This window comes from Plecotus auritus, assembly GCF_963455305.1.
Source record: "Plecotus auritus genome assembly, chromosome: 10".
NCBI lineage: Eukaryota > Metazoa > Chordata > Mammalia > Chiroptera > Vespertilionidae > Plecotus > Plecotus auritus.
The window spans coordinates 23,571,102-23,595,341 of record NC_137785.1 but is presented as its reverse complement, the minus strand read 5'-3'; the positions used below and the strand labels follow the sequence as shown (position 1 = coordinate 23,595,341).

Below are 24,240 nucleotides of genomic sequence, written 5' to 3'. Positions count from 1 at the left end.
AGGTACGTTCATCTTCATTTTATGATGAGCGAATGTATTTGGAGAACGTGGCTGTATTTTGAGACTCTGGGAGGGCTGGGTGCGTGCCCACCAGAGTCGGACCTGGACTAAGGCTGTAAATGACACGACACGGAACTCTGACTTAGGAAGGAGCTTCGCACGTGCTCACAAGGCAGTGCCTTCTTCCCAGGTAGCGTCTGTGGAGCTGTAGGGCCCAATGAGATCCAGGCATTTCCAAGATGACAGAGCAGGACCCGGAGCTGGTCAGCGGCTCCCACCGTCACCCAGCCAGGAGGGCACTGGGGATGAGAGCCGGTGTCCTGTCTCTCGGCATCTCTGAGGTTATGCTCTCTGAGCTGGGCATGACCTCTGAGGGTCAAAGCATTCTTATACCACGGTGTCCAAGGCTTAGCAGAAAGTGAGGAATGTTCTTTCAAATGAGCTAAAAAGAAAGCAAAGAAGAAATGAATATGAGCCATTGCTTATTAGGCAATATGTGGGGTCACAAATCTGTGTCATTCTCTTCTGCCTTCCCCACCTAACACCAGAAAGGTGCCAGCCTCTGCTGAGACTAAATTCTTAACTCACTGTGACGTCCCTGCAGGTACCACCTACTTCGTTCCTAACACCTCCCTTCCATCTCCCCATTTTATAGATGAGGAAACTGAGGCTGGGAGTTGAAGTCATTGCCTAGGTCATGTGGTGGCAGAGCAAGAATTTGAAGCCAGGTCTGTTGGCTCCCAGAAGCCATCCAAGCGGCTTCTCACAGTCTGTTCTTCCCTCCTGGCCCCCGGCACGTGCACGTTTAAGGCTCACAGTCCGTGGTGGGTCAGACCCGCTGCAAGAACTGTTCCTGTCATCAGCAGGTAATAGACTTGCTGCATCAGTCCCCACTGGCTCGAGATTTCCCAGGAGGTCTCACACCAGAAGGTTCTGGAATCTGAAACCTGATGCCTTTCAAGGACATCCTGGGGAAACTGCCCGCTTCCAAGGGCTTTTGTTGACCTTGTGTCGACGTTCAGCTTTCACAGGGGATGGTAGGTACTAGGTTTTACCTGCTAAGACCCCTCCAGTTGCTGGGTCCCATAACCCTTGTGTTCACCTGTATCTGAAAGCAGAGCCTGTGCCTAACCATACCTCCTCCGGGGCGGCCTCCCCAGCACCATTCGGTTCCCACCCCGGTGCTTCCCTGTGGCTGCTCTAAGCCAGCGATTTCTAACCACTGTGCTGTGGCACTCTGGGGTGCCAGAAGAATTTTTAAAACATGCAATACCTAACTGTTCAGGCACAGGCCCTGACCACCTTTCCCTTAGATTGTTAAATAAAAAAATGACTACAGCCGAGCCAGTGTGGCTCAGTGGTTGAGCACTGACCCAAGAACCAAGAGGTCGTCAGTTCGATTCCTGATCAGGGCACATGCCCGGGTTGTGGGCTCAATTCCCAGTGGGGCTGTGCAGGAGGTAGCCGATCCATGTTTCCCTCTCATCAATGCTTCTATCTCTCTCTCCCTCGCCCTTCCTCTCTCTCTAAAAATCAATAAAACATATATATATTTTAAAATGACTACAGCCAACACAACAATAACCATCTGGTGTGAATGAATCAAAATGATACCTGGTGTGTGTTTTTCTTTGTCAGATCGGCAAAAATCCTATCTAATAAAGAGGGAATATGCTAATTAACCATCACTCCGTCACAAAGATGGCTGTACCCACAGCTGAGGCCAAGTTCCCATAAGGAGCCTTAACAAGCAATCAGCAGGGACCTGAGGCTACGCCCTCCCCTGCCCCCGTGGGGCTTGACAGGGGACCTCAAGGTGGGCTTCCTGTCCTGGTGCTGGGCTAGGGCACCTCAGGCTGCTCCCCCCGCCCCAGTGCCAGGCCAGGGGACCTCAGGCTGTGCCCCCCACCTGGTGGGGCTTGATGGGGGACCTCAAGGTGCACTTCCTGTCCTGGTGCTGGGCTAGGGCACCTCAGGCCGCACCCCCCACCCCAGCACTGAGTCAGGGGACCTGAGGCTGCGCCCCCCTGCTTGGTGGGGCTTGACAGGGGACCTCAAGGTGCACCCCCAGTGCTGGGTTGGGGGAACTCAGGCTGCGCCCCCTGCCCAGGGGGGACCTGAGGCTGCACCCCCTCCCGGTGCCAGGCTGGGGGACCTGAGGCTACCTTCCTTGCCTGGCAGGGCTTGACAAGGGTGGGACTAGTCAGGTCTGGATCTATTCCAATTTGGGGGGGGGGTGGCTGGGTCTGAGTCTCACGCGATTTTGAGGTGCATGTGGGTGGGCGGGGACTTAACTCTGGGTCCTGTGGTGTGCCCTAGACTCTGACAGGAGGAAGGTTTTCATATACATTTTACTAATTTTCTTTCATCTCTGACACTTCTATTATAAAGGGCAAATAGCAATATTAAATTATTTCCTCTAATCAATCCCCTTTTAATGTGCATGAATTTTGTGCACCGGGCCACTAGTATAATATATTTTTGGTGTGCCACAGAATTTTAGTGATTAGTGTGTGTGTTCCCTGAGATGAAAAAGGTTGTAAATCGCTGCTTAAGCCAAGATCTTTCCCACATCAGGACGTTTCTTCTTCCAGCTCTATTTGCCTGGGTGCCCATTCTCCAGGTCTTCCTACGGCAGCACCTCCTCATCTCAAGTCTTGGCTGGCTCAGGTGTCAGCTCCTCCCCCAGCTTTCCGTGACCCCAGACCCCATATGAAGCAGCTCCCAGCCCAGGCTCGGCTACTCTGCACCACATCGCCTGTCCGCTTCCTTCACACTACTCGTTGCAGCCTGTCACTCTCTTGCTGACTTACTTGTTGACTTGTTCAGTCTCCTACTAGAGGATGTAGGAGATGCACACCCCCTGACAGCAGGAACTCTGTCTGCTCTCTTCACTGCGTCCCCCCACAGCTCCCAGCCCACTGAGGTGCCGTGCGTGACTGTTGAGCACCTGAGTGCCTGGCGCATGCCTATCAGAGAGCTGGCCCTCGAAAGAATCGTGTGACAGAGGGAGGGACAGATGTCATGGGACAATGGAGGACTTGTCTGCCTGTTCACGGATGCATTAAGGCAAAGGACTGGAAAGGTAAGTTACAACCTAGTTCAGTCTTTGGATGTAGGTCTGGAGGGTATAGAAACGCCCACTCTAACAGCACAAAACGTTCTCATCTGTTCACTTCGAAATTACAAGGGAGTTTAAAGTTCTACCCGCAGGTGTAGCCCCACTCTCACCCTCCCACCGGTCAGCTTTGTGGTGAAAGCCACCAGGATAGCTGGCTGCCCAAATCCCCCCTTCCTGCCACCGACTCCCACCTACCCCGTAGCTGCTTTATTCAATGTGCCTCTGTCGTCCTTTTCCATGTTCCGCCACGTTCTTGGTGTCACCGTCTGCAAAAAGAACAGGGCTCTGTCGGGACAGGCATGTCGATTCCTGCTCAAAGGCTCACCAATCACTGCTAAGTCAAGTCCAAATACATCAGCCTGGCTCTGTCTCCCCTTTTCCCACAAACGAGGTACACAGTCTCTCCCCTTTCCTCGCCAGGCCCCACCACCTGTGTATCCTGGCCCTGCCCACAATCCTGGCCTCATCTGCTGCCACTCTCCCCCTCGCTCACTAAATGCTCCAGCTGCACTGATGGCTTAGTTGCCTCCGACCTCAGGATTTTCACACCTGCTGTTACTGAAAACCCACTTGGCTTATTGTTTGAATTTCCTGTTTGACATTAGCTGCATGATGGCAGGGACTGGTCTGCCGTGTTCACAGACGTAGCCCAACTTCCAGCACAGAATGAAGAATAGAATAAAGAACGAATAAGCAGAGAACGCTTGATAAATGCTTAATCAAGATATGATAGATTCGTGGAATGATTAAATCAATTATTGGATGAAAGATGGGTGGATGGATATAGATAAATGGATGCATGATAGAATAAATTATTAAATGAATGATGAATGGATAGATGATTGAATTACTGGGTGGACAGAGCAATGGGTAATTGAATGGAATGATGGTGTCAGCCACATTTTCCAATTCTGTGAATGAAAGTCTCTCCAATCGCAGGTTCTGTAGTTTGATGTTTACCATGAAACCACATCTGCTGTGAATGCCTCTCAACTCATACCTCCTCCGCCCCCATCAGACAACAGGCCTTTTACGTTGTTTACCAATCCCAGCTTCCATTTTGTCTCCTATGAGACATCCCTGAGCTGCTGTCTCAGGCCCTCTCAGTCACCAGTCCAGCGGCTCCTCCACCCTCCAGCCTGCAGCCTGAAATGGCTCCCGTCCATGTCAGATGCCCACATGGAGGACTGCCCAGGTTGGAGAGACTTTCAGAACAGAAATATCTTGGCATCCCACCCCCGGAACCCCAGAGTGTCCTCTGAGGCATAAAAGCACCTGGGGAGGATATGGCCATTTCCCTTCTCAGCAGCTTCAAACGATAGGTCTCCTGAGAGTCCCTGGGCCTTTATTTTTCTTCTCCACCCAAGAATGCTCACTGTCCTTTTTAGGACTCTGTAAAGCAAAAATGGTTTTTCTCTTACCTGGATATTTTTTGTGACCTGTATGTCTTTGGAATGGCTCTTCTGGAAAACAAGTGAGAGGATTAAACGCCTTTCCGGAATTTTAGAAGGCCCAAACTACTTTCATGCGAATACTAAGGAATTGCTTGTGTTTTTCATTCTCATTCTAACAAGAGTGTACAGTAGACTTTGCCAGAGGCTACACGGCTTTGGTATCGCAGCTGATCCGATGCCGAAGCAGATGTGAGAATCCAGTCCTCTTAATTCATATACAGAATTGTAAAAATGTAGAACCATACCGTTCCTCTCACTGGTATTTTTTTCTGCTGAAAAATGTTACTTTTTAAACAAAAAAAGTTACTTCTGTTTACTACATAATGAATTTATCATTGTTATTTTAATGAATTAATGCATAAATACTTTTAGTGTCCCAGCTTTAGTTTCTAATATGGTAAATATCACAGTCACACAGAGAAGTGCTCTGTGGGGGTCCTCATTATTTTTTTGGTATAAAGGGGTCCTGAGACCAATGATGAACTGGATGCAAAATTTCAGCATATTGTTTAGCAAATGTCATTACAAAATATGTTCACCTGGGGAGTAAATGGTATTGTTTTAGTCCTTTCAAAAGAGATTCAAATGTCATTACTGCAAATGACAAAGTAACTGGAGACTGAATCTTCACTTAACTGCTTCACCAATCCTCTCTGAGCCTCAGTTTTTTCCCCTGGAAATGGGCATAAAATCAGCACCTCTTCAGTTATTGTGAGGATGAAAAGAAATAATTTCACTTACAACACATGTATGCAAATATTAGAAGGAACCATATGAAATGGCCATTTTTGTGTGTTAAAGTGTGGTCAACTCTTGGCAATTTCATACGTCTCAAATGGCTTCTCCTTGTGAGTGCCATTAGCCCCACCTCTTCCCTCAGCCCCCACAGCAGGAAAACGTTTGGGGGAGAGTGGGAATCCGTCAGAGCACATGCCAATGACAATACTGGGCAGTCTCCCCTGCAGCGGCTCAGCCATGTCTGACAGCTGCAACCCCAACAGATCGTATTTATGCACCTGAAATCATACCATGTTATATGTCAATTATATCTCAATTAAAAAATCACCTTATGCCTCACTGGACATTTTGTTTCCTTTGGTGCTGCGGTCACCCTAAACATCATCTGGGTGTTCGGGACCAGCACTGACAGTTATTGTACAGGCAACAGGGGCCAAGGGGGGCAACCCGCAGGCTGGGGTGGATAGCTTATCTGCAATAAGCCAGGTTCTAGGACCTTTTCCAGGCCCGAGGCTCTCTGAACATTCCTGCTCCTGCCTCTCCTTGGGAGGAGTTTTGGCTGGTCATGCCTGCTCATAACACAGTCGGCCAAGTCACTTGTCAGAGGGTCCAAGGTACTATTCTTCTCACTTTCTGTTAGTCTAAAATATATAGTTTTAATAATATAAAATAAAAGGCTTCTTCCTTGACCGCTCTGGTTCAACAGTGCCCCTCTCCCCACTGAGACCTTTGCTCCAAGGAAAGTTGTTGGAATTCAGGGTGGTTTCAAACTCACAAAAAGTACCAACAATTCTAGTTAAGTGGCAATCCCCCTGGGGCCAAGGGTAGAAATTTCATTTGCATTCCTATCTGCAAGGCTCAGATCTTCCTGTGGAGGGGAGAACACGAACACACACACACACACACACACACACACACACACACACACACACACACACCATACACACACACACACCACACACGCAAGCACGCACCACAGGCTTTGGAGCAGGTGAACAGACTCCAAATTCCCACTCTGCTCCTTGTTAGCTGTATGCACTGTCTGGGCAAGGTCTTTAACTTGTCCTCCCTTTTCCATAAGACGGAGAGATAGTGGCATACATTCCCTGAGGACCTACTATGTGTCAGGCACTGCTCTAAGGGCCTTTCAGGTGCTCTCTCATTCAAGCCTTGTCACTACCCCATGAAGCAATTACTACCATGACCATCACTAGCTCCTATTACAAATGAAAAAACTGAGGCTAGGAAAGGTTAGGTTATCTGCCCAAGGTCACCAGGGAAGAAAGCCGTAGGATTCGAACTTCAGTGGCTCTGAGCCTGCACTCTAAGCATACGTGACACTGCCTTCTGGTTATGCCCCTCCTTCGGCAGGCTTGCGCTAAAGCATAAAGGCAGTATCTCTGAGGCACTCCATCAACAGCAGGCATCATTTCATCGATCTCTTTGTTTATCTCTGGCCTTGAAGTGGCTTTCATATAATGAAATGAGCAAGATCAGGGGATGATAAAGGTGGAGTGGTTCCAGGCCTTTCCAGTTATGAAAAATGACATTACAGTCCAAAGGACTCCTGACTCGCCCTGCAGCTCGCTTTTGATAAAGGCTGCTTCTCTCATGCTCCAGCGTGTTCCTACAGGCTGGCCTGCCCTCAGGGTTTTGCATTTGGTGGACTGCATACCCCATCTTCCTAAGGTTTGATTTCGGTGTCTAAAGTTTCTGTTCTGTGCTTTGAAGCAAGAGGCATGGCCGCTTAACCATTAAAGCCCATTTTACAGATAAGGAAAATGGGGCCTGGGAAGGTTCTCCTATTTGGGACACACAGCAGTGAGGGGCCGGTGGCCACTGGAATCCCAGGCTGTCTGCCTGGAGAACCTGCTAGTAACCCAAATAGCAAGTGGAATGTTGGAGAAATCACAATTATGCCTAATCGGTTCAATTTGTTTCAAAGCTCAGAATTCCAGCGATCAGGATTCTCAAAACAGTTCTAATGTCTCACAGTTTTCTTATTTGCAATTATAATGACGCTAAATGTGCAATTGATTTAATGTGTGTGTCTTTCTTGAAACACTTGAGAGAAATAAATTTCTCAAATAGGGGGGTGGGGGATTGGGGGAAGCTTTGGCCGACCATGCACTCTGATGTGTTCTTTTGGCCAGTAGGGTCACTGTAGTTATCCTTGATCTTGACTCAGAGGGCAGAAGTGGGGATGTGGGCCCCGGAGTATGTGGACTCGAAGCTCCAATGAGCTCACCTTTGATAAGCTGCCCTACATCTCCGAAGTTCCAGATTCTTCACTTGCCACACATTTCTTCCAAATCCACACCAAACCTCTCAACCTTACGTCTTGCATGAGGCACAGGTGGGTTTCAGGTAGCACCATCCAGTCCTTCCACTCTTGGAAAATTATGCAAACTAAAGTGATGCTATTCATACTCCTCACCGATTTACTTACTGCCTTCCTCCCCAAAGACAGACTAATTAAGCCATATCGAATGGTCCTAGCAGAAATTAAGGGTTCTCAGATAATTCAAAACATAGACACACAGATGGATATAAATCTCAGATGTTTACTGAGGCCTTTATGTAGGATTTAAATGAACCCTCATAATAGCATGAAGTGGCCCCATTTTACAGACAAGAAACCCGAGGCTCAGAGACTGAAGCACTTGACCCCAAGGTCAGCCAGCTAGGAGGCAGCAGGGCTGGTGCGGGGGGGAAGGATGGGAGATTTGAAAGGAGGGTCATGGTGGTAGGACAGAAAGAGCCTCAGCCAGGCTCCAACATGTGGGGGTTATAGGAGGGTGAGGCTGGGGCAGGGCTTGGGCACCCACACTCACCTGCTGGGCCCTGCTTGACGCACTGCCCGCGGTTGGGGATGCCCTTGGCCATGTCACCCGGGCTCAGGATGTGGCACTCGTAGCCTGAGGGACAGAGGAGTGGCTCCGCCCCGTCCTCTGTGGTGCTGCAGGTCTCTGCTGTGGGAAGGACACATGCCAGGGTATCAGGGGTGGCCCCTCCATGGAGGCAGTGAACGCAGTGAACACGTTATCCAGAGGGGCCACCTCTCGACTTGCCCCCAGGTTCCAGGCTGAGCTTGGGGTCTTACTCACAGTGTCATGTGTGCACATGCACATATGCACACATACAAACACAGGGAGCAATTCAAAGTCACATGATCCCAAACATGCCCTTGGATGCATAGTGCTGTGCAAACATATGTTCACTCACACACTCTGAAACACACATGCTCATGCTTATAATCACATGTGTACACACATATTCACTCACAAAAATCCTGAAACATACACATCACACACACATTTTCACCACCCCCACAAGTCCTAACACACATGTATACACTACACATACAACCATCCACACACAAGTTCACATGCACACAAATCCTGCATACACAGATACACATTCACACTTAGAGTTACACACATTTATATGAACACAGATGCACAAATATTCAGACATACACAGCCAGTTTCTTGCACAGCTATATACTCTCATGGACACAGTCACACACACAGAAGTGTGCAGAATCACAAGCACACGACATACATGAAGGGTACACACTTGAACCCTACAGATCTCTAGGCCTGCATGTGGTTCTTTTCAGAAACTGCTCTCCACCCATCATCAGGAGGCAGCAATCCCCTTATTAGGATTTTAGGGATCTGTAATCTGTAAACCAGCCCCAAGCACCCTCCCGCTCAATTCTCCACCAGGAAGGGGGCCCCATTCCCAGGGAGAGTCAAATTCTATACTGTGCTGGGGATGCTGAGAGCCTGGCCAAGCCCCACCCTCCCCCTCTGTGTTGGGGTGGGGGAGGCTCTAAGAGGTCTGAGTATTTGGGGGCAGGCAGTGTGCTGGAGCAGAGGCAGCCCCTATTATCAGTATTGTGGTGGCAGCTTGAGAAGGGGGATCCTGGCTATGATGTCAGGTCTGGGCTTGATCCTGTAGGTACCTTGTAACACTTCCTCGGGGCCATCCAGGAGCCAGCCATTGCCACCAAGCCATCGAGGTTTCGGCTCTACCAGCCAATCTACAACTAACAAAATAAAACATGGTTAAATTGAGGCCCTCCTCAGGCAGCTGAGAAATGCCCCAGCCCCTGGGGGAGAAACAATGGTGGTTCTCCAGCATACACTTGCCCTTTCCTTTTAATAATAGAACTTTGAGTTTCGGCTGGCCACTGTGTGGCCAAGCTGGAGACTACATTTCCCAGCCTCTCTTGCAACTAGGCGTGGCCATGTGACTGAGTTCTGGCCAATGGAATGTGAGCAAAAGTGATGATGTAACTTCTGGTCTTGCTCTTGCATCAATGCCTGTTTTCTCCCCTTTGTTTCTCTCTCCCTCTTCCCAGAGGCTGGGAGCCACTTTGATCTTGTGGAGCAACAGGATGGAGGGAACCTGTGTCCTTGGATGGCTGTGGATCAGAGCCACCTAGCTGCCATGAACCATCTGTCTACCTCTGGCCTATTAACTGAGGGAGAAGTAAACACCTCATAGGTTGGGCCCCTGAGTTTATGGGTCTTTTTGTTACAGCAGCACAGCTTGTTCTATAACCAGCACATTTTTAACCAGAATAGTGACCCACTTAGTAGACTGAAAGGTCTTCAAAAATCCAAAGCAGGGTGTGAAAGCCCAAATACCTCCCGGAGGAAGATAGATAATATAAAGGAGAAAATCAGGCCAGGTGGGACAAACAGATATGGCAAACTAGAGAGGGTTTCAGCCTCAGTGGGTCAGCTGTTGGTCAGCTTTGGTCAGCCATTCTCAGTGTTTCCAGAGCTGATTTTTGTTTTAAGCCATAAATCTAACTAATATAAATCGTCTGGTTTTTAAATGTTTGGCAACTAGTAATTAAAAATTTTTAAAGCACTTTGGAGATCAAATGAAATTGGTCTGAGATTACATTTGCTTTTGACCTCTGCTTTAGTCTGAATCAGAAACATGACAAAATTAAAGAGGTTCGTGTGCTGTCTAGCGCCTTTGAAAGTACATAGATGGGTATTGGTAAAAATGCTGGATCATCTCACAGCGTAGAAATTGAAACAGCAGGGGAACAAACCAATAATTTGCAATTTCCAAACAAGAGGGATGGCATGATGACATTCCGCAGCCGCTATTTCCAATCTTCTGGTTTTTCCCTTCTTCTTCCCACCACACAATAGAAAATGTTTTCAATGCTATCTTTTACCAATAGGAAACTTACCAATATTTATTATTTGTATTCTCCTCTGCATTGGTCAGAGGTTTCTGAGCAGCAGGAACTGTACACATTTTGCTATACTTTTTGGAATACTGAAACTTGTTAAGGCCTGCCATCGATTTGCAGACTCCTAAAGGCCTGAAGGCCCACAGGCTCACCTCTCTGCTCCTTCACTAGAACTTCCTGGGATCACCTGCTACCTAATCTCCCTGTACCCCAGCCCTTATCTCAAGGTTCGATTTTGAAAACAGTCTCTCCACTCCCCCAGGGAATGCAATGAAGTGTGTAAGCTGCTCAGAATAGGGCCTGATGCACTCCAAGTCATCTGCTCATGTAAGATCATGGCTCTCAGTTCAAAGCAATTTTGTTCTCCACGGAACATTTAGCAAAGTCTGGAGATATTTTTGGTTGTCACAATGTGGAGTGGGGGTTGTATTGGCATGTAATGGATGGAGGCCAGGAATGCTGCTCAATATCCTACAATGCCCAGGTCAGGCCCCCAACACAACCTCAAGTAGAATTATTTAACCCCCAAGAGTGCCAAGGGTGAGGAACCTTGTGTTAAATATTATTACCATTGTTATTATGACTAACTAATGTCTCTTTCTGCTGGCCAGTGGAAACTAGTCATTTTATTATTTTATGAATCATTGATTCACTGAATAACTTTTAGGGGCCCAGAGACTAGAGGGTGGGGATATAGCAGTGAATAAAATAGACCAAATTCTCCTTGTGGGGCTGACCTTCATGTGGGGAAACAGTCAGTGAACACACAAATAAAACACAATATTCTGAGTGGACTATAAGGGAAACTGAAGCAGGTAAAGAGGGTAAGGGATGGCTGGAGGAGGGATTGCCATGTAGAGAGGGGAATATTCCCCGAGAAAGTGGCCACCTCTGGACACGGATCTGAAGGAGAGGAGGAAGGGAGCCATGTGGGTGTCAGGGATTGGGCTGTTTTAGGCAGTGAGGGGCCCTGTATACGGGCCGGGTACTGAAGCAGGGGCCCCACAACCCTGCCCTCGGGGCCTAAGGCAGTGGGCACCTCACAGAAGACTGGCTGAAACTCTAGCTCTGTCTGCTGTATGGCCTCTGCAGGTGGCTCGGCTCCTCTGAGCTTCAGTGTCTTCGACTGTAAAATAGGGCTGACAACAGTCTCTCCACCTCCTGGGACTGTGTGAGCATAAAACGAGATGATGTATGGAAAGGCCGCCGGGAATGTCAGGGACAGTTGTACAGCTTGTGCACTGCTAGAAGCAGCTGGCCCGGACGGCAGTGAGGCAGGAATCCCTGTGCCCTGTCCCAATCCGCAATCCGCAGGAAGGGGCAGCGTTTTTTACTTACACACCTGGAGGGAAGCGCCTAATTGCTTCTTCCACCAGGAGGGGGCGCCATGGCGTCTTTCTTATAAAGGGCCTTGTAGGAGCTGCCTGGTCCTGAGTGCCTGCCCAGTCTCTGAACAAGAGGCAGTGCTCAAACGCTCCGGAGACTGTGATTATGAGCATCTTTAAGGGCTGTGATCTCACTCCACAGGAAAAAATACTGTGGTCGCTCTAGCTTTGGCCTTGGGAGGAGAGGAGAGGTTGGGGCTAACCTCTGAGCCACCTTCAGTAATTGAAGCCCATGGAACCCTCAGGTGCAGTCCAAGCAGAACTGAGAGTGGAGACTTTGCTGCCCCCTTAACCAATTAGGGACACGTTTTCTCCATCCAGAGGGGAGGTGGCTGCCCATCTCCTCCCCCTCTGCCTTCTCCCCTCCCACCCCCAAGCCCGGGTCCCTTCCATCCTGTCCTAAACCTTCTCTCCAGAAGGAATCTGAAACTCCTTCCTTTCAAAGATGAACCTCTGAGAACTGTTTCTCCCAAAGGGATTCTCCTTACGATTATACATGTTATTGATGACCTGCTCCTGGCCCTGCTGGGGCCTAAGCACTTCCGAATGATCAGGCCCACCATAAGCTGCACTTTCTCACTTCAGTCCCGTTCTACTTGTGTTTGGGGGAGGGGGGAGGTCTAAGGAGGCCACCAGCTAGCCCGTGAATTTGAATCCAGGAGTCTGCATCCCCCTGCCTCTCTGGGCACACCCCACCTGGAATGCTAAAGTCCCAGGTCCCCAATCTCAAAAGCCCCCAAGGGCCAGGCATCGTGAGTGAAAGGGACCTGGTGGGGTCCGTGGAGAACTGGAGGCCCCCTTGCCGCCTATGGGCACATGAGGCTCCAGCAGATGGTGGCCCAGGGAATGTGGTCCAGTCTTTTAATGAGAAATCTCACCCATCTTCACAGGAGGGGTCATTTCCCCCGGAGCGCACGTCCCCCCCGCCCCCGCACTGGAGCTCCCTGAGGGCAGCGCGCTCAGTACACCCAGCAAGGAGCTGGCTCAGCCGGCCGCAATCTTCCCCTTTCACAGATGGGCACGCCCACCTGCGTTCCTCCCAGCCCACACCTCTGGGCAGGGCATGGCGGGACAGTTCACCTGGGTCCCCCTCCCTCCTCCCTCCTCCCTCGCCCACCCCCACCCACCGCCTCCCCATTTCCCCAGCCCGGGGGCGCCTACCTGGAGGGGGCGGCATGGCCTCCAGGCAGGCGTAGGCGCAGCCGTTGTAGCAGCAGCGCTGGCGCTGAGGGCACTCGGAGTCGGCTAGGCAGGGCTCCACCTCGCAGGCTCCAGGGGGCAGCGAGCGCGGGGGCGGCGGGCAGCGGTCCGCGCGGGGCTGCCAGGGGCTGTCCGCCTCCTCGGCCTGCGGGGAGAGAGCAGTGTCAATGGTGCCCAGGGCTGCTTGGAGCTGTGCGCAGTGGGCAAGTCGCTAGGCCTCTCTGAGCTTCTAAGTCTTCGTGTAAACACAGCAGAAGCAGCCTGGGCGGGTTGCTCTGAGGATTAACGATGTTTCTCTTTGTAACAGCCTCCAACTGAGATGAGGGCAAGCAGATCGGCAGCAAAAAGGATAAACGAATGTGACCAGTTTGTATGTTAAGCGTCTATCCTAATATATATACACATATACATCACATACATTTCATACATGTATATATAACAGGGTATATATGTGTGTGTCTATATGTACATATAAAAACGTGCATATCTATGTACATACACATATATTTCTACATATGTATATATATATCTTATAATCCATATGGGGCTTAAGGAATTTACAATTCCTACATAGAATGGATACATTCATACAACTTGGGTAAATCTCACAAACATAATATTGATTTTTTTAAAAAGCCAACTCACAAGAGAACACACAATCTGTTTATATTCTAGTTCAAAAAGAGGCAAAAGTGTTGTCTGGTGAGAGAAGTTAGGACAGTGGCCACTTCGTGGTTGGTGGCTGGGAGAGCACCGGGGTCCCTGGAGGCCGGCCCTGCTCTGCTTCTTGCTAGTCCACTTGGTGCAGATTTGTGGAGTTGGGCACATGATTCTTTGGGCCTTTTGGCATTATGTTTCAATAAAAGTTAAAAGACACAGTGCTTGACATATAGGACATGCAGGCACGTGACTAATAAAATAAGCATGTTAGAGGGGAGGTTGGGGGAATTTGTCACACCAGGCTATCCACCCTGGGCCTCTCTGACCCCATCCATACCAGGAATTAGGGGGTCTGTCCTGCTTCTGGATTTGAAAGTGGGGTGTGTGGAGGGCAGATCTTATATATCCCTACACACACACACACACACACACACACACACACACACACACCACAGTTAGATATAGAACAGGTTCATTGAGAAGAAACATGCTGGCTTGCCCTGCCCCCTGGCCTATGCCAAAACTGCTCCTGTCATCTACATTCCTATTTATAAACCCCCTCATTCCCCTGCACACATATTTCAAAATCCCACCCCCTGTACTGTCCAAGTAAATAATGTCTGTCTGCAGACTGGAGAGGATGTAGCCATCAAAACCTACCCCTAACCTGCTTATGAAAGATCACCATGACATTGTGGTTCATGAAGAAATTAAGGTAAAGAACAGTTTGTTTGCTATGCACCTGTGTTTTCAAACATACATATGCACACATGTAATATGTATATATTTGTACTAGAGGCCCGGTGCACGAAATTTGCACACAGGTAGGGTCCCTAGGCCTGGCTGGCAATCAGAGCTAATCAGGGCCTTCCGGCTGCTGGCCGGGGCCTCCCTTCCCCAGCTGCTGGCTGCCGGCTGGGACCTTCCTTCATTCCATGCCGCCCCTTGGTGGTCAGCACACATCATAGCGAGCAATTGAACTCCCAGTCTCTGGGTCTAACTTTCAAGGGGACACTTTGCATATTACCCTTTTATACATATAGATAGGCCTGGAATATTTTTTTTGGAAGGAGATACAAGAATACACAAGAAACTGTTATCAAGGATTGCCTTTAGAGAGAAGAATTAGGTTCTGAAGCCAAGAGAGATTTCTCCTCATTGCTCACTATTTTATTATGTATATAACTAGTGCAAAAGAGTTTTGCCATGCACATGTTATATTTTTCAATTTAAAGAAGACAATTAAACCTTTAGAAGTACTTACGAAGAATTTTTAATGACAGGAAAAACACTTATGTTAGTAAAAAAGAGAGAGAAGGCAAGATACAAAATGGCATAATGCCATCTGATCTCTACTAAAAAGACAGAAGGTCAAGGATGCCCAAACATCCTTCCCACACAGCTATTGTGGTGGCTGCAAACTCCATGCGCTACTCCTAATGTCCTGTAGAGGGCGTCAGGCCACCGAGAGTAGGTCCAGAGGAGGAGCATCTTGGAATTAGTGTAATTACAAGGACTAGTGTTTTTCAAACTTCCTCCCAGGACTCCTCACCCCCACCCCCACTAGCTACCCCCACCCCAACTAGCTACCCCCACCCCCACTCTCCAAAGAGCTTGGGCAGGGTTGGTCTCTGGTCCCCACCCCAGCTTCACCCAGAGAATTCATCTTTTCTTCCTAATATAGGTTATTAAATTTGTGAAAAGTAAAAATGAGCACAAAGCCAACAAGTGCAGGTAAGGAAGGAAAGGTTTCAGCCCAGACCCCCTAATTCCAAGTGCCATTGTGAATAATTTCCAAGCTGCAAGCAGGGGGCATAACCCTACACCATTAGCTCTTAATTCATTTTCTTCAGAATTAACGACATTGGACTCATGTTGGGGTCCCACCTTTTAAATCCTGATTGAATGTGACAACTGCCCCGGCCTCCTTCAGGGGGTGATGGGAATGCCATGCGTGGTCTGGAGGAGCCGGTTGATTTTTCCACTTAGCCTGTTTTTATATCAAGCCTCATTTATGAAATTTAACAGAAACTGGAGATAAGAAATGAAATACTTTTTACCACCTTCGACACCTCCCAGGCAAATACTCCCCTAACGGCACCCCCAACCATAGGGGTGTAGAGAGATCAATTTTAGATGTGCCACTACTCTCAGAGGAAAGTTCAAACGTTTCACAGAATTTGGAGAGAACAAAAGAGATAAGCGCCTTAGAAGTCAAATTTCCCGGAGTTATTTAGATGGTGCCTTGGAGACAACAGATGGTGGTGGGTGATAAAGGACTGATTTCCCCAAGGGGCCCAGATTAAAGGATGAAATGCTTGGGAAAATATTTCATGTTCTGCAAGGTGATATTCAAAGAAGGTCCTAAACAAAGGATGTTTCCTGGAGTTCTGAGAAAGAATGGACTTTCATCAAAGAAATAAATGGATCACCCTTCAATGGCTTCCCAGCCGCCAGGGGAGGGTGGGTGTTGAAGGGCTAAAAGGCCAAAGTCCTTGGCCTAAAGATCAGACCTGAGCTGCCCCCAACCCTTCCACATCTCTGACCTCCCCCCACCACTCTGCCCTTGCTCATTCCTGTCCAGTGCCCCGGCCTCCATGAGGCCCCTGGAACAGGATAAGCCCATCCCACAGCTGGGCCTTTGCATGGGCTGGGGCTCTCACCCAAGATCCTGCCTGGCTCTGGCCTTTAAGTAGCTCCAAACTCCTGATCACCATGGGAGCACTGTGTCTGACAGACTCATCAGTTTCTTGTTTTTCTCCCCTTATACAGGACTTGGTTTTGTTCCCACCTGTGTCCCAGGCACCTACACTCTCTGCAGCCCCAGCCCGCCCACCCCTCCACTGCCACTGAGTCTAAGTAAAATAACAGCAGGTCAAATCCCCCTGGTCAAATGGCAGCTCACCTTTGGCTGACAACATCCTTCATGAAAACCCAGAGGAACCTGGGATCTTCATCTGTTATTTCCATTCCCACCAAGGGACTGTATAGCAGGTCTACTATCAAGCAGCTGCGGGACACATTTACAGTGGGCGCTTCCCAGTACTGCATGCCTTCCTTGGATATAAATGACTCTCTTCAGGTCAGTGGCCTGGGGGCTACTTTCCCCTCCTTGGGGAGATAGTCTTGGAGGACATTACATGTACAAAGCCATTCTGCTGCTATTAGGCAAGTAGGTTAGGAAAATGTCAGTTCTGGCTTCGTTGGTAGGAAGCCCAATGCTGCTAGTCTAAGTCTGATTCCCGGATGTCCGATCAAAGGAGGCTGGATAAATAGATAATGGCACATCTGTACCTTGGAGCACCATAGCAGCCTTTGAAAAGGGGACACTGATCTACCATATTAACATACGCACCATATATGTTCAATGAAAAACACAAGGTACAAAACAGTAAGAATAAGCCAGACACAATTCCATGCACTACATAATTCCCTTTATATGAAACTAGAGGCCTGGTGCACAAATTCGTGCATGGGTGGGGTCTCTCGGGGTGGCCTGCGAGGATCGGGCTGAAACCCGCAGTCCAACGCTGCCTGCAGCTCCTGCCTGCTGTTCCCGCTCATTCCAGCCCCACTGTGCCTGCTGCGGGCTCACGCCCAATCAGTCCCAATTGGAAGAGGCTCGCCAGCCGTGAGCCCTGCGTCTGGCGCCCTCCCAAGGGAAGTGGCCTGTGGGATTGGGCTGAAACCGGCTCTCTGACATCCCCCAAGGGGTCCCGGATTGCAAGAGGGCGCAGGCCAGGCCAAGGGACCCCACCTGTGCACAATCAGGGCTGGGGAGGGACCGTAGGAGGGCTCCAGGGCGTGTCTGGCCCATCTCCCTCAGTCCCGATGGGCCAGACCCCAGCAGCAAGCTAACCTACCAGTCTGAGCATCTGCCCCCTAGTGGTCAGTGCACATCATAGCGACTGGTCGACTGCCCCCTGGTCTTCAGTGCACGTCATAGCGAGCAGTTGAGTGGCCTTAGCATATCATTAGCATATTACGCTTTGATTGGTTGAAGAGCTGACCCGACACTGGATGACTGGACACTTAGCATATTAGGCTTTTATTATATAGTATGTCTCAAACAGACAAATGCAGAGAGATGGAAAGCAGATAGGTGGTTGCCAGGGGAGTGGGGAGTGACTGCTTAATGGGCCTGGGATCTCCCTTTGGGGTGATGGAAATGTCTTGGAACTAGAGAAAGGTGATGGCTGCACAATATTGTGAATGTCCTAAATGCCAGGGAATTATTCATTTTAAAACGGTTATATGAATTTTATCCTAATGAAAATTTCTAAAAAACAATACGAGTAAAATCCTATTAAGAAAAAAATGCATGTGAAATATAATGGCTTCATAAAAGTCTAGGCAAACACACCCTAAAATGTCAACAGAGCTTATGTCAGAGGCAGAGTTTAAATTACTTTCACTTATTTAGGACAGTCTGTCTGTATTTCTCTACAATAAACATCATTTTTATAATCAGGAAAAAGTTTGAAACCATTTCCATTTAAGGAGAAAGAATCCAATCTCCAGACCCCTCCCAATTTACCCGAGTCCTTCCCTCAGCCCTCCCCACCCCATTCATTCCATTAGCAAGAGCTTTCCCTTTCTTTGGAATGTTCCAGCAACTTAACGGTCAGGCCAATAAAAGTGCACCCAGGACTCGTTTGTGTGGTACAGGAAGAAAGCCAATGTTCCTCTAAGCATTATTCACTCTTCCTTAGGAATTTGGACGTCAAAGATCTAAAAATATGTCTCTCCCTAGAACAGAGGTACATAGGGTTCCGTGTGCACTGGCGAATGCCATTTCCGGATGCCCTGGGACCTCGGTACGGCTCTGAGAGCAGGATTTGGTGCACGGCTAAAGGGACTTCCTGGGAGAGGTGCCCCAAAACTGGGACCTCACACTAGGGACAAGCCCAGCTCACGCAGGCTGAGAGCAAGACTGCAAACTCGACCAATCCTTGGGTGTCCGCTGAACACTGCTGTGCACCTGGACGTCTTCTAGAACTTTCCATCCCTTCTATCCTGTTCTGGAAGGTTTTCATGTAATTTATTCATCCCTTTAATGGTAACTCCATAGTCCCCAAGTCAACTACATGCCAGGTCCGGGGCTGGGAACAAGGAGAGCTGAGCTGAACCCGATGATGCTGTTCTTGCCTTCACGTGCCCCGGCTCCAGGACAAGACAAACACCAAACAAAAGGTCACATAGATAAAGCAAAGTAATTGCTTTTCTTGGTCATCTGCCAAAGTGGTTCATGAAAACTAAACCGAGCCACACGGGAGAGAAGGACCAGCTCGGGAGCCTGAGGGACATGCACGGGCTGCCAGGTCCTACAGGGCTTTTGTGCTCACCCCCAAAAGACAGTTATTGTGGATGCAAAAAGGCAATAGACAGGCCCAGTTCAGGTAAAGGTGGACCTTTATCAGGGAAGACGCCAGCCTAGGACATGACTACCCACCCTAAACCGCTTTACAGCTCCGGGTGGACTCAGCGCAAAGGGCGGGCGCCCTGGGAGTAGGAGGCGTGACAAAGAGGTCCCCCTGGCTGCTGCAGCCCCTCACTGTCCCCTCCACTGGGCAGGCACCTCTGGGCAGGCTGCACACTGCACAGCCACTTGCCGCTGCCCTGGATGGGAGCTTAGGGGCAAAACAGATCCACAGCACAGCAACATGCTGGGATCATCGGGCCATCCAATCTGCAGGCTGACGTGGCCGTGGCAATGGGCCCCACCTGGCAGAGGCGATGCGTTGAGAGGATCCTGCGAGCTAATGCATGGCCAGCAGTTTGGCCTGACGCATAGAAAATGTTCTTAGGAGTTTTATTAAATGCCAGGAAAGAAGCCCCAAACACCAGCTCCCAGAACTGACCCTGAGATCCCAGAAAAGGCCACTAGGCTACTTACAAACATTCCACTTCCGTCTTATCTAGCCTCATCAACATTTGGTTCTGCGTTTTGCTTTGTTTTGAATAGTGCAGATGTGGAGGAGCTGGCTCTTTGCCAGGCACGGAGCTCAAGGCTCTCCATGGTCTTCTCATTGGACTGCACAGCAGGCGCTCCAGTGCTGCAGAAGAGGAAACTGAGGCCCAGAGGGGCGAAGCCTTCTCCTTACGGGCCTCCATCGGGGTCCTGTGGGAATAGAAGGCATGCCGTCCTCCCGGCACTGTCTGAGTCCCGGGCTGTAACGTACACAGTGTTCAGGAAATTCCTCGGGCCCGTTGCCCACTCTGCCAAGGGACAGGGCTTTGAGAAGGTGAGAGAGGGTGCCTGCGGCAGGGGGCAGACGGCCAACAGTTGGTCAGCGTCAGTGGTCGGCAAACTCATTAGTCAACAGAGCCAAATATCAACAGTACAACGATTGAAATTTCTTTTGAGAGCCAAATTTTTTAAACTTAAACTTCTTCGAACGCCACTTCTTCAAAATAGACTTGCCCAGGCCGTGGTATTTCGTGGAAGAGCCACACTCAAGGGGCCAAAGAGTCGCATGTGCCTCGCGAGCCGCAGTTTGCTGACCACTGGTCAGTGTCAACAACCAGCTCTCAGGTGCAGCCTTTGCCAGTGTCCATAGCCTGAGACTCCCACCGTGGCTGGTTTTAGCCACCTACGGAGGGTGCTGAATGAGGAGCAATAGTTCCTCAATATCTACTATTTCCACCATACGGATACCATCGACATTAGCAATCTTGAGAGCAGAGGGAACAGTGAGATGTAGAGGAATACGTAGGAAGTGATCCATTTCTAATGAGTGCTTCCTTCCCTTTTACAATTTAAATAATAGGATTTAATCTTTAGTAAGGGCTCTGTTTAACTCTCCAAGTGGGTCCAACTTGGCTTCAGCGTGCTACTGGACCCCTGGCCTTGCCCCCCTCCTTGACCTGCTCTCAGGGCTGAAGGTCTAAGCTTGGGGTGGGGGCAATGGGGGCCATATGGGAAAGTCCTGTCTCTGAGTGCTTCCTAGGACTCTTAACTTCCCTATTGAACATTTGCTTGGAAGTTAGAATCAGGATGAAAAGAGTCCTGGAAGCCATCTGGTCCTCTGCCTTCATTTCCCAAGCAACAACCTGAGGCTCAGAGAGGGGCAGTGAGTAGCCCAAGGCTGCACAGCTGGTGAGATGAATTCCTGGGCCTTTCCAGTCTCCCTATCCTCCGAGCCACAGGTCAACAGGCGTCGTTCCCCAGGGGCTTGCTCTGAGGCAGTTCTTGTACAACCTCTCCTGTCTCAGCGCTGGGCACTGGGGAGGGTGCTGGTGCTGGTGATCACCAGGGAGACTTCCGGCCCAGCGAGGGCACACTTCAGGTGCTTGCTCCTGACAAATGATGGCTAGACGCAACTCACTCAGTGTCTGAGGCCCACCCAGGCCTGGGTGGGTTTTTGTAAAATTGATTTTTAGAGAGACAGAAAGGGAGAGAGGGAAAGAGGGAGAAAGAGAGAGAGCGAGAATTGATGTAAGAGAGAAACATCAATTGGTTGCCTCTTGTACACACCCCAACCAGGGATCAAACCTGCAACCTAGGTGCCCTGATTGGGAATCGAACCCGCAACCTTTTGGTGTACAACACCCTAGACTTGCCATTCCTCCCAGTGAGATGTCTGCTCCTAGGACACTCCACAACTCGGTGGAGATAAGACCAGGTGATGTATCAAAAATCCCTCTGTGGTACCAAGTGCTAATACCTAGGAGGATGAAATCATCCTTTAGGCCAGCAAAAAGCGTGGAGCAGTGAAACCTGAGAGGGGCCCTCTCCCTCCTTCCACACACAGCCCTCTCCCATAGGAAGGACTGCCCCTTCAGGGCTCTGAGACACACCAGTTCTGCCCCCAGCCCTCAGCCACACTGGGTCTTCTTCCAGGAATGGCCTTTCTCAACTTCTTTGTTTTTCCTTTCTCCAAATGTTTTTTTTTTTTAAATATATTTTTATTGATTTCAGAGAGGAAGGGAGAAAGAGAGATAGAAACATCAATGATGAGAGAAAGTCATTGATTGGCTGCCTCCTGCACGCTCCACATTGGGAATTGAGCCCGTAACTTGGGCATGTGCCCTGAGTGAGAATCAAACCATGACCTCCTGGCTCATAGGTCGATGCTCAACTGCTAAGCCACGTCAGCCGGGCTCTCCAAATTCTTAATAATTCTTCAAGATCTGGCCAGGGTTTCACCTCCTCCAGGAAGCCTTCTGTGACTATATCATCTCACATGAGCTTTTCTTCTTTAAACACCTACCATCATTTCACTCACTACTACTTTTTTCCACTCCTAGTGACCTCCTGCATGGCCTATAGAATGTAAGCCCTGGAGGCTGAGATTAGCCTCAATATAGTTTAGTAAATCTCATAGTACCTAGGTTCATTAAACAGCCTCTCTCCCATGTCTCTACCTGGCAAACTCCTATTCATCCTTCAAAGCCCCAGATTGAATGTCCTCAACACTGGAAAATTCTTTCTGACTCTCCTGGGGCAGAGCTGCATAAGTTCTCCTGTGCTTCCATTGTATTTGCCCATAATTTCCCCACAAGAATGTATTGGGCACCAACTTAATGACAGCCATCTGGCAAGGCATCAGAAACTACACTAAATGAGACAGAATTAGGCTGTACCCTGAGGAGCCTATATACCACCTGGGAGGCAAGCATCAACTGATTTCACCATTATTTAATTAAATGTCACCCACATGCACTGACCACTTGCTATGTGCTAAGTAAGCACTTTTTGCATATTGAGTCACTTGATGCTCACACATATGCTGAGCGCTGGTGTTATCTCCTTGACCTTCTATGCTTCTGTGCTCCGGGGTGGGGAGGATCTAAAATTGCACCTTCCTCCCCCCTCCCACCCTCTCTCCTAGTCCCCTTCCTGCTTTATATCTCCCCTCAGCATTTGTCACCAAACCCACTATGTTTTCCTTTTATTTCTCACTTATTTTCTGCCTCTCCTACTGTAACATGGATTCCTGAAGACAGGGATCTGATGTCTGTATCCCCACAGCCAGGAACAGTGCCTGGTAAACAGTGGTGAGCAAACACGTTTGTTGAAAGAAACGTATCATTCTGTCTTTTTCAAATGAGCAGATGAGATCATTGGTGCTCAGAGAGGCCAAACGATTTGCCTGATGTCACACAGCTGGTGCACAGCAGAGCCTGAATTCAAACCCAGACACCTGGCTCCAGGGCACGTGCTTCTTGTCACTTTTATGTCAGGCCATCCCTTTGTTCTGCCCTCACCTGTCTGCCTCCCCCACTTGCCTATGCTGCTGGGAGCTGGTATTGCCATCTTATACCCACTGGACCCCCTACAGTGCCCGGCCCAGAGCAGTTTCCAGTGAACGTTTACTGAATGAGTAAATAACTGCGTGAATGCATAAGTACATTGTATAAAACTTTGGTTGAGAGACAGCGCTCAGCCTTAAGTCCTTGGACCCAGGGGCTGCTTGTCAGGAGACCGTATACTCGGTAGGCAAAAGCACATCACAGGCCCCTTGCACACTTCTGATGTTCTTTTTGCTTCCTTGCTTCCAGGCAAGGAGCCTTTTGAAGACGTGAGTTCCATCTGCCCACTGCCCGACTTGGACACTCACAGATAAAGAAAGACATCTGCCCTCCCTGTGTTTGGGGGAGCGCCTACAGAACGAACAGTGTCTGGGGATGACCCATCTCCTCCCAGCCTCCCCATCCAGGCACTTACTTGGGATTTCTCAGCCAGCCTTGCATGCAATGCCCGTTTCCAAATATTCTTGGCAGAACTGGCTTCAAGGAGCAGCAGCAACGAGCACAGAACCCAGATGACCTTCCTTCTGCTGCTGCCCATCCTGCAGCTGGTAGAGGGGTTTCTTCCCAGATGTTCAGAGAAGAGGGCCCTGTTGCCAGGTGGGTCCTTTGAATGGGGAGCAGAAGTGTGCATGGTCTGCCAGACTCTCTTAGCTCCCCCTCCGATCATTTGTCCACGCCCACCACATGCCCCTACCCACAACCCCACCCCCCAGTGGTGGCCCGCCGCTTGGTTATTTTTAGCTTGCCCTATAACATCTGGCCCCAGAGACTCCAACCAGGCAGTTCAGATGGCAGTGGTCAGCTAGCCAGCAGCAGGAGGAGGCACACTCCCCCCTTCCCCCGCTACTGACTTGCTTGGAGACGTGGCTGGGAGTGGCCCTGTCACTCTGGAATATGAGCACTTCCTTGCAATCTGGGGCGGTCTCTCCCAGAGGTGGTATGCTGGCTCCGTGGTCAGAGGGCTGGGGTGGGTGGGGGCCGGCACACAGAGAAAGCAGCCCAGTAGGATGGGTGGGGATTCCAGCTGCTACCTCATCCAAATTTTGAGCTGGGCTGACAAACTGTCTGCCCAGAAAGCTTCTTTGGAAGACATTGCTGAGTGGGGGCTGGCTAAGCATGTGGCCGTGGGGAGTTGACTCATGCCCTTGAACCTGGGTGTCCTCCTCTCCGATGTGGGCATGTGAACAGTGACCGTGTGTTTCT

General features: G+C 49.6%; 1 protein-coding gene across 4 annotated transcripts; it reads right to left on the bottom strand.

Moving 5' to 3' along the window:
- On the bottom strand, positions 1 to 23,906 carry WFDC1 (WAP four-disulfide core domain 1). 4 transcript variants are annotated; one of them, XM_080644157.1, is made up of 8 exons: positions 23,784 to 23,906; positions 23,453 to 23,641; positions 13,084 to 13,267; positions 9,284 to 9,367; positions 8,148 to 8,285; positions 4,543 to 4,584; positions 3,317 to 3,387; positions 1 to 442 (listed from the first exon to the last, which is right to left on the bottom strand). In XM_080644157.1, exons 2-7 carry the CDS (start codon positions 23,573 to 23,575, stop codon positions 3,329 to 3,331), a joined length of 630 nt encoding a protein of 209 aa, XP_080500283.1. In that variant the 5' UTR covers positions 23,576 to 23,641; positions 23,784 to 23,906; the 3' UTR covers positions 1 to 442; positions 3,317 to 3,328. The 4 variants fall into 4 exon arrangements, with proteins under 4 accessions (XP_080500283.1, XP_080500281.1, XP_080500282.1 ...); XM_080644155.1 differs by lacking the exon at positions 23,784 to 23,906 and having other exon boundaries at positions 23,453 to 23,711; XM_080644156.1 differs by lacking the exon at positions 23,784 to 23,906 and having other exon boundaries at positions 4,543 to 4,581; positions 23,453 to 23,711.
- Between the last annotated feature and the right edge of the window lie 334 nt (positions 23,907 to 24,240).

Coding starts and splice junctions, on each gene's coding strand:
- WFDC1 (XM_080644155.1), bottom strand. CDS start 23,704: ATGATCGGAGGGGGAGCTAAGAGAGTCTGGCAGACCATGCACACTTCT. Junction 9,368..13,083: donor GGCCATGCCGCCCCCTCCAG/GTAGGCGCCCCC, acceptor TTATTTTGTTAG/TTGTAGATTGGCTGGTAGAG. Junction 3,388..4,542: donor AGGTCACAAAAAATATCCAG/GTAAGAGAAAAA, acceptor TTCTTTTTGCAG/ACGGTGACACCAAGAACGTG.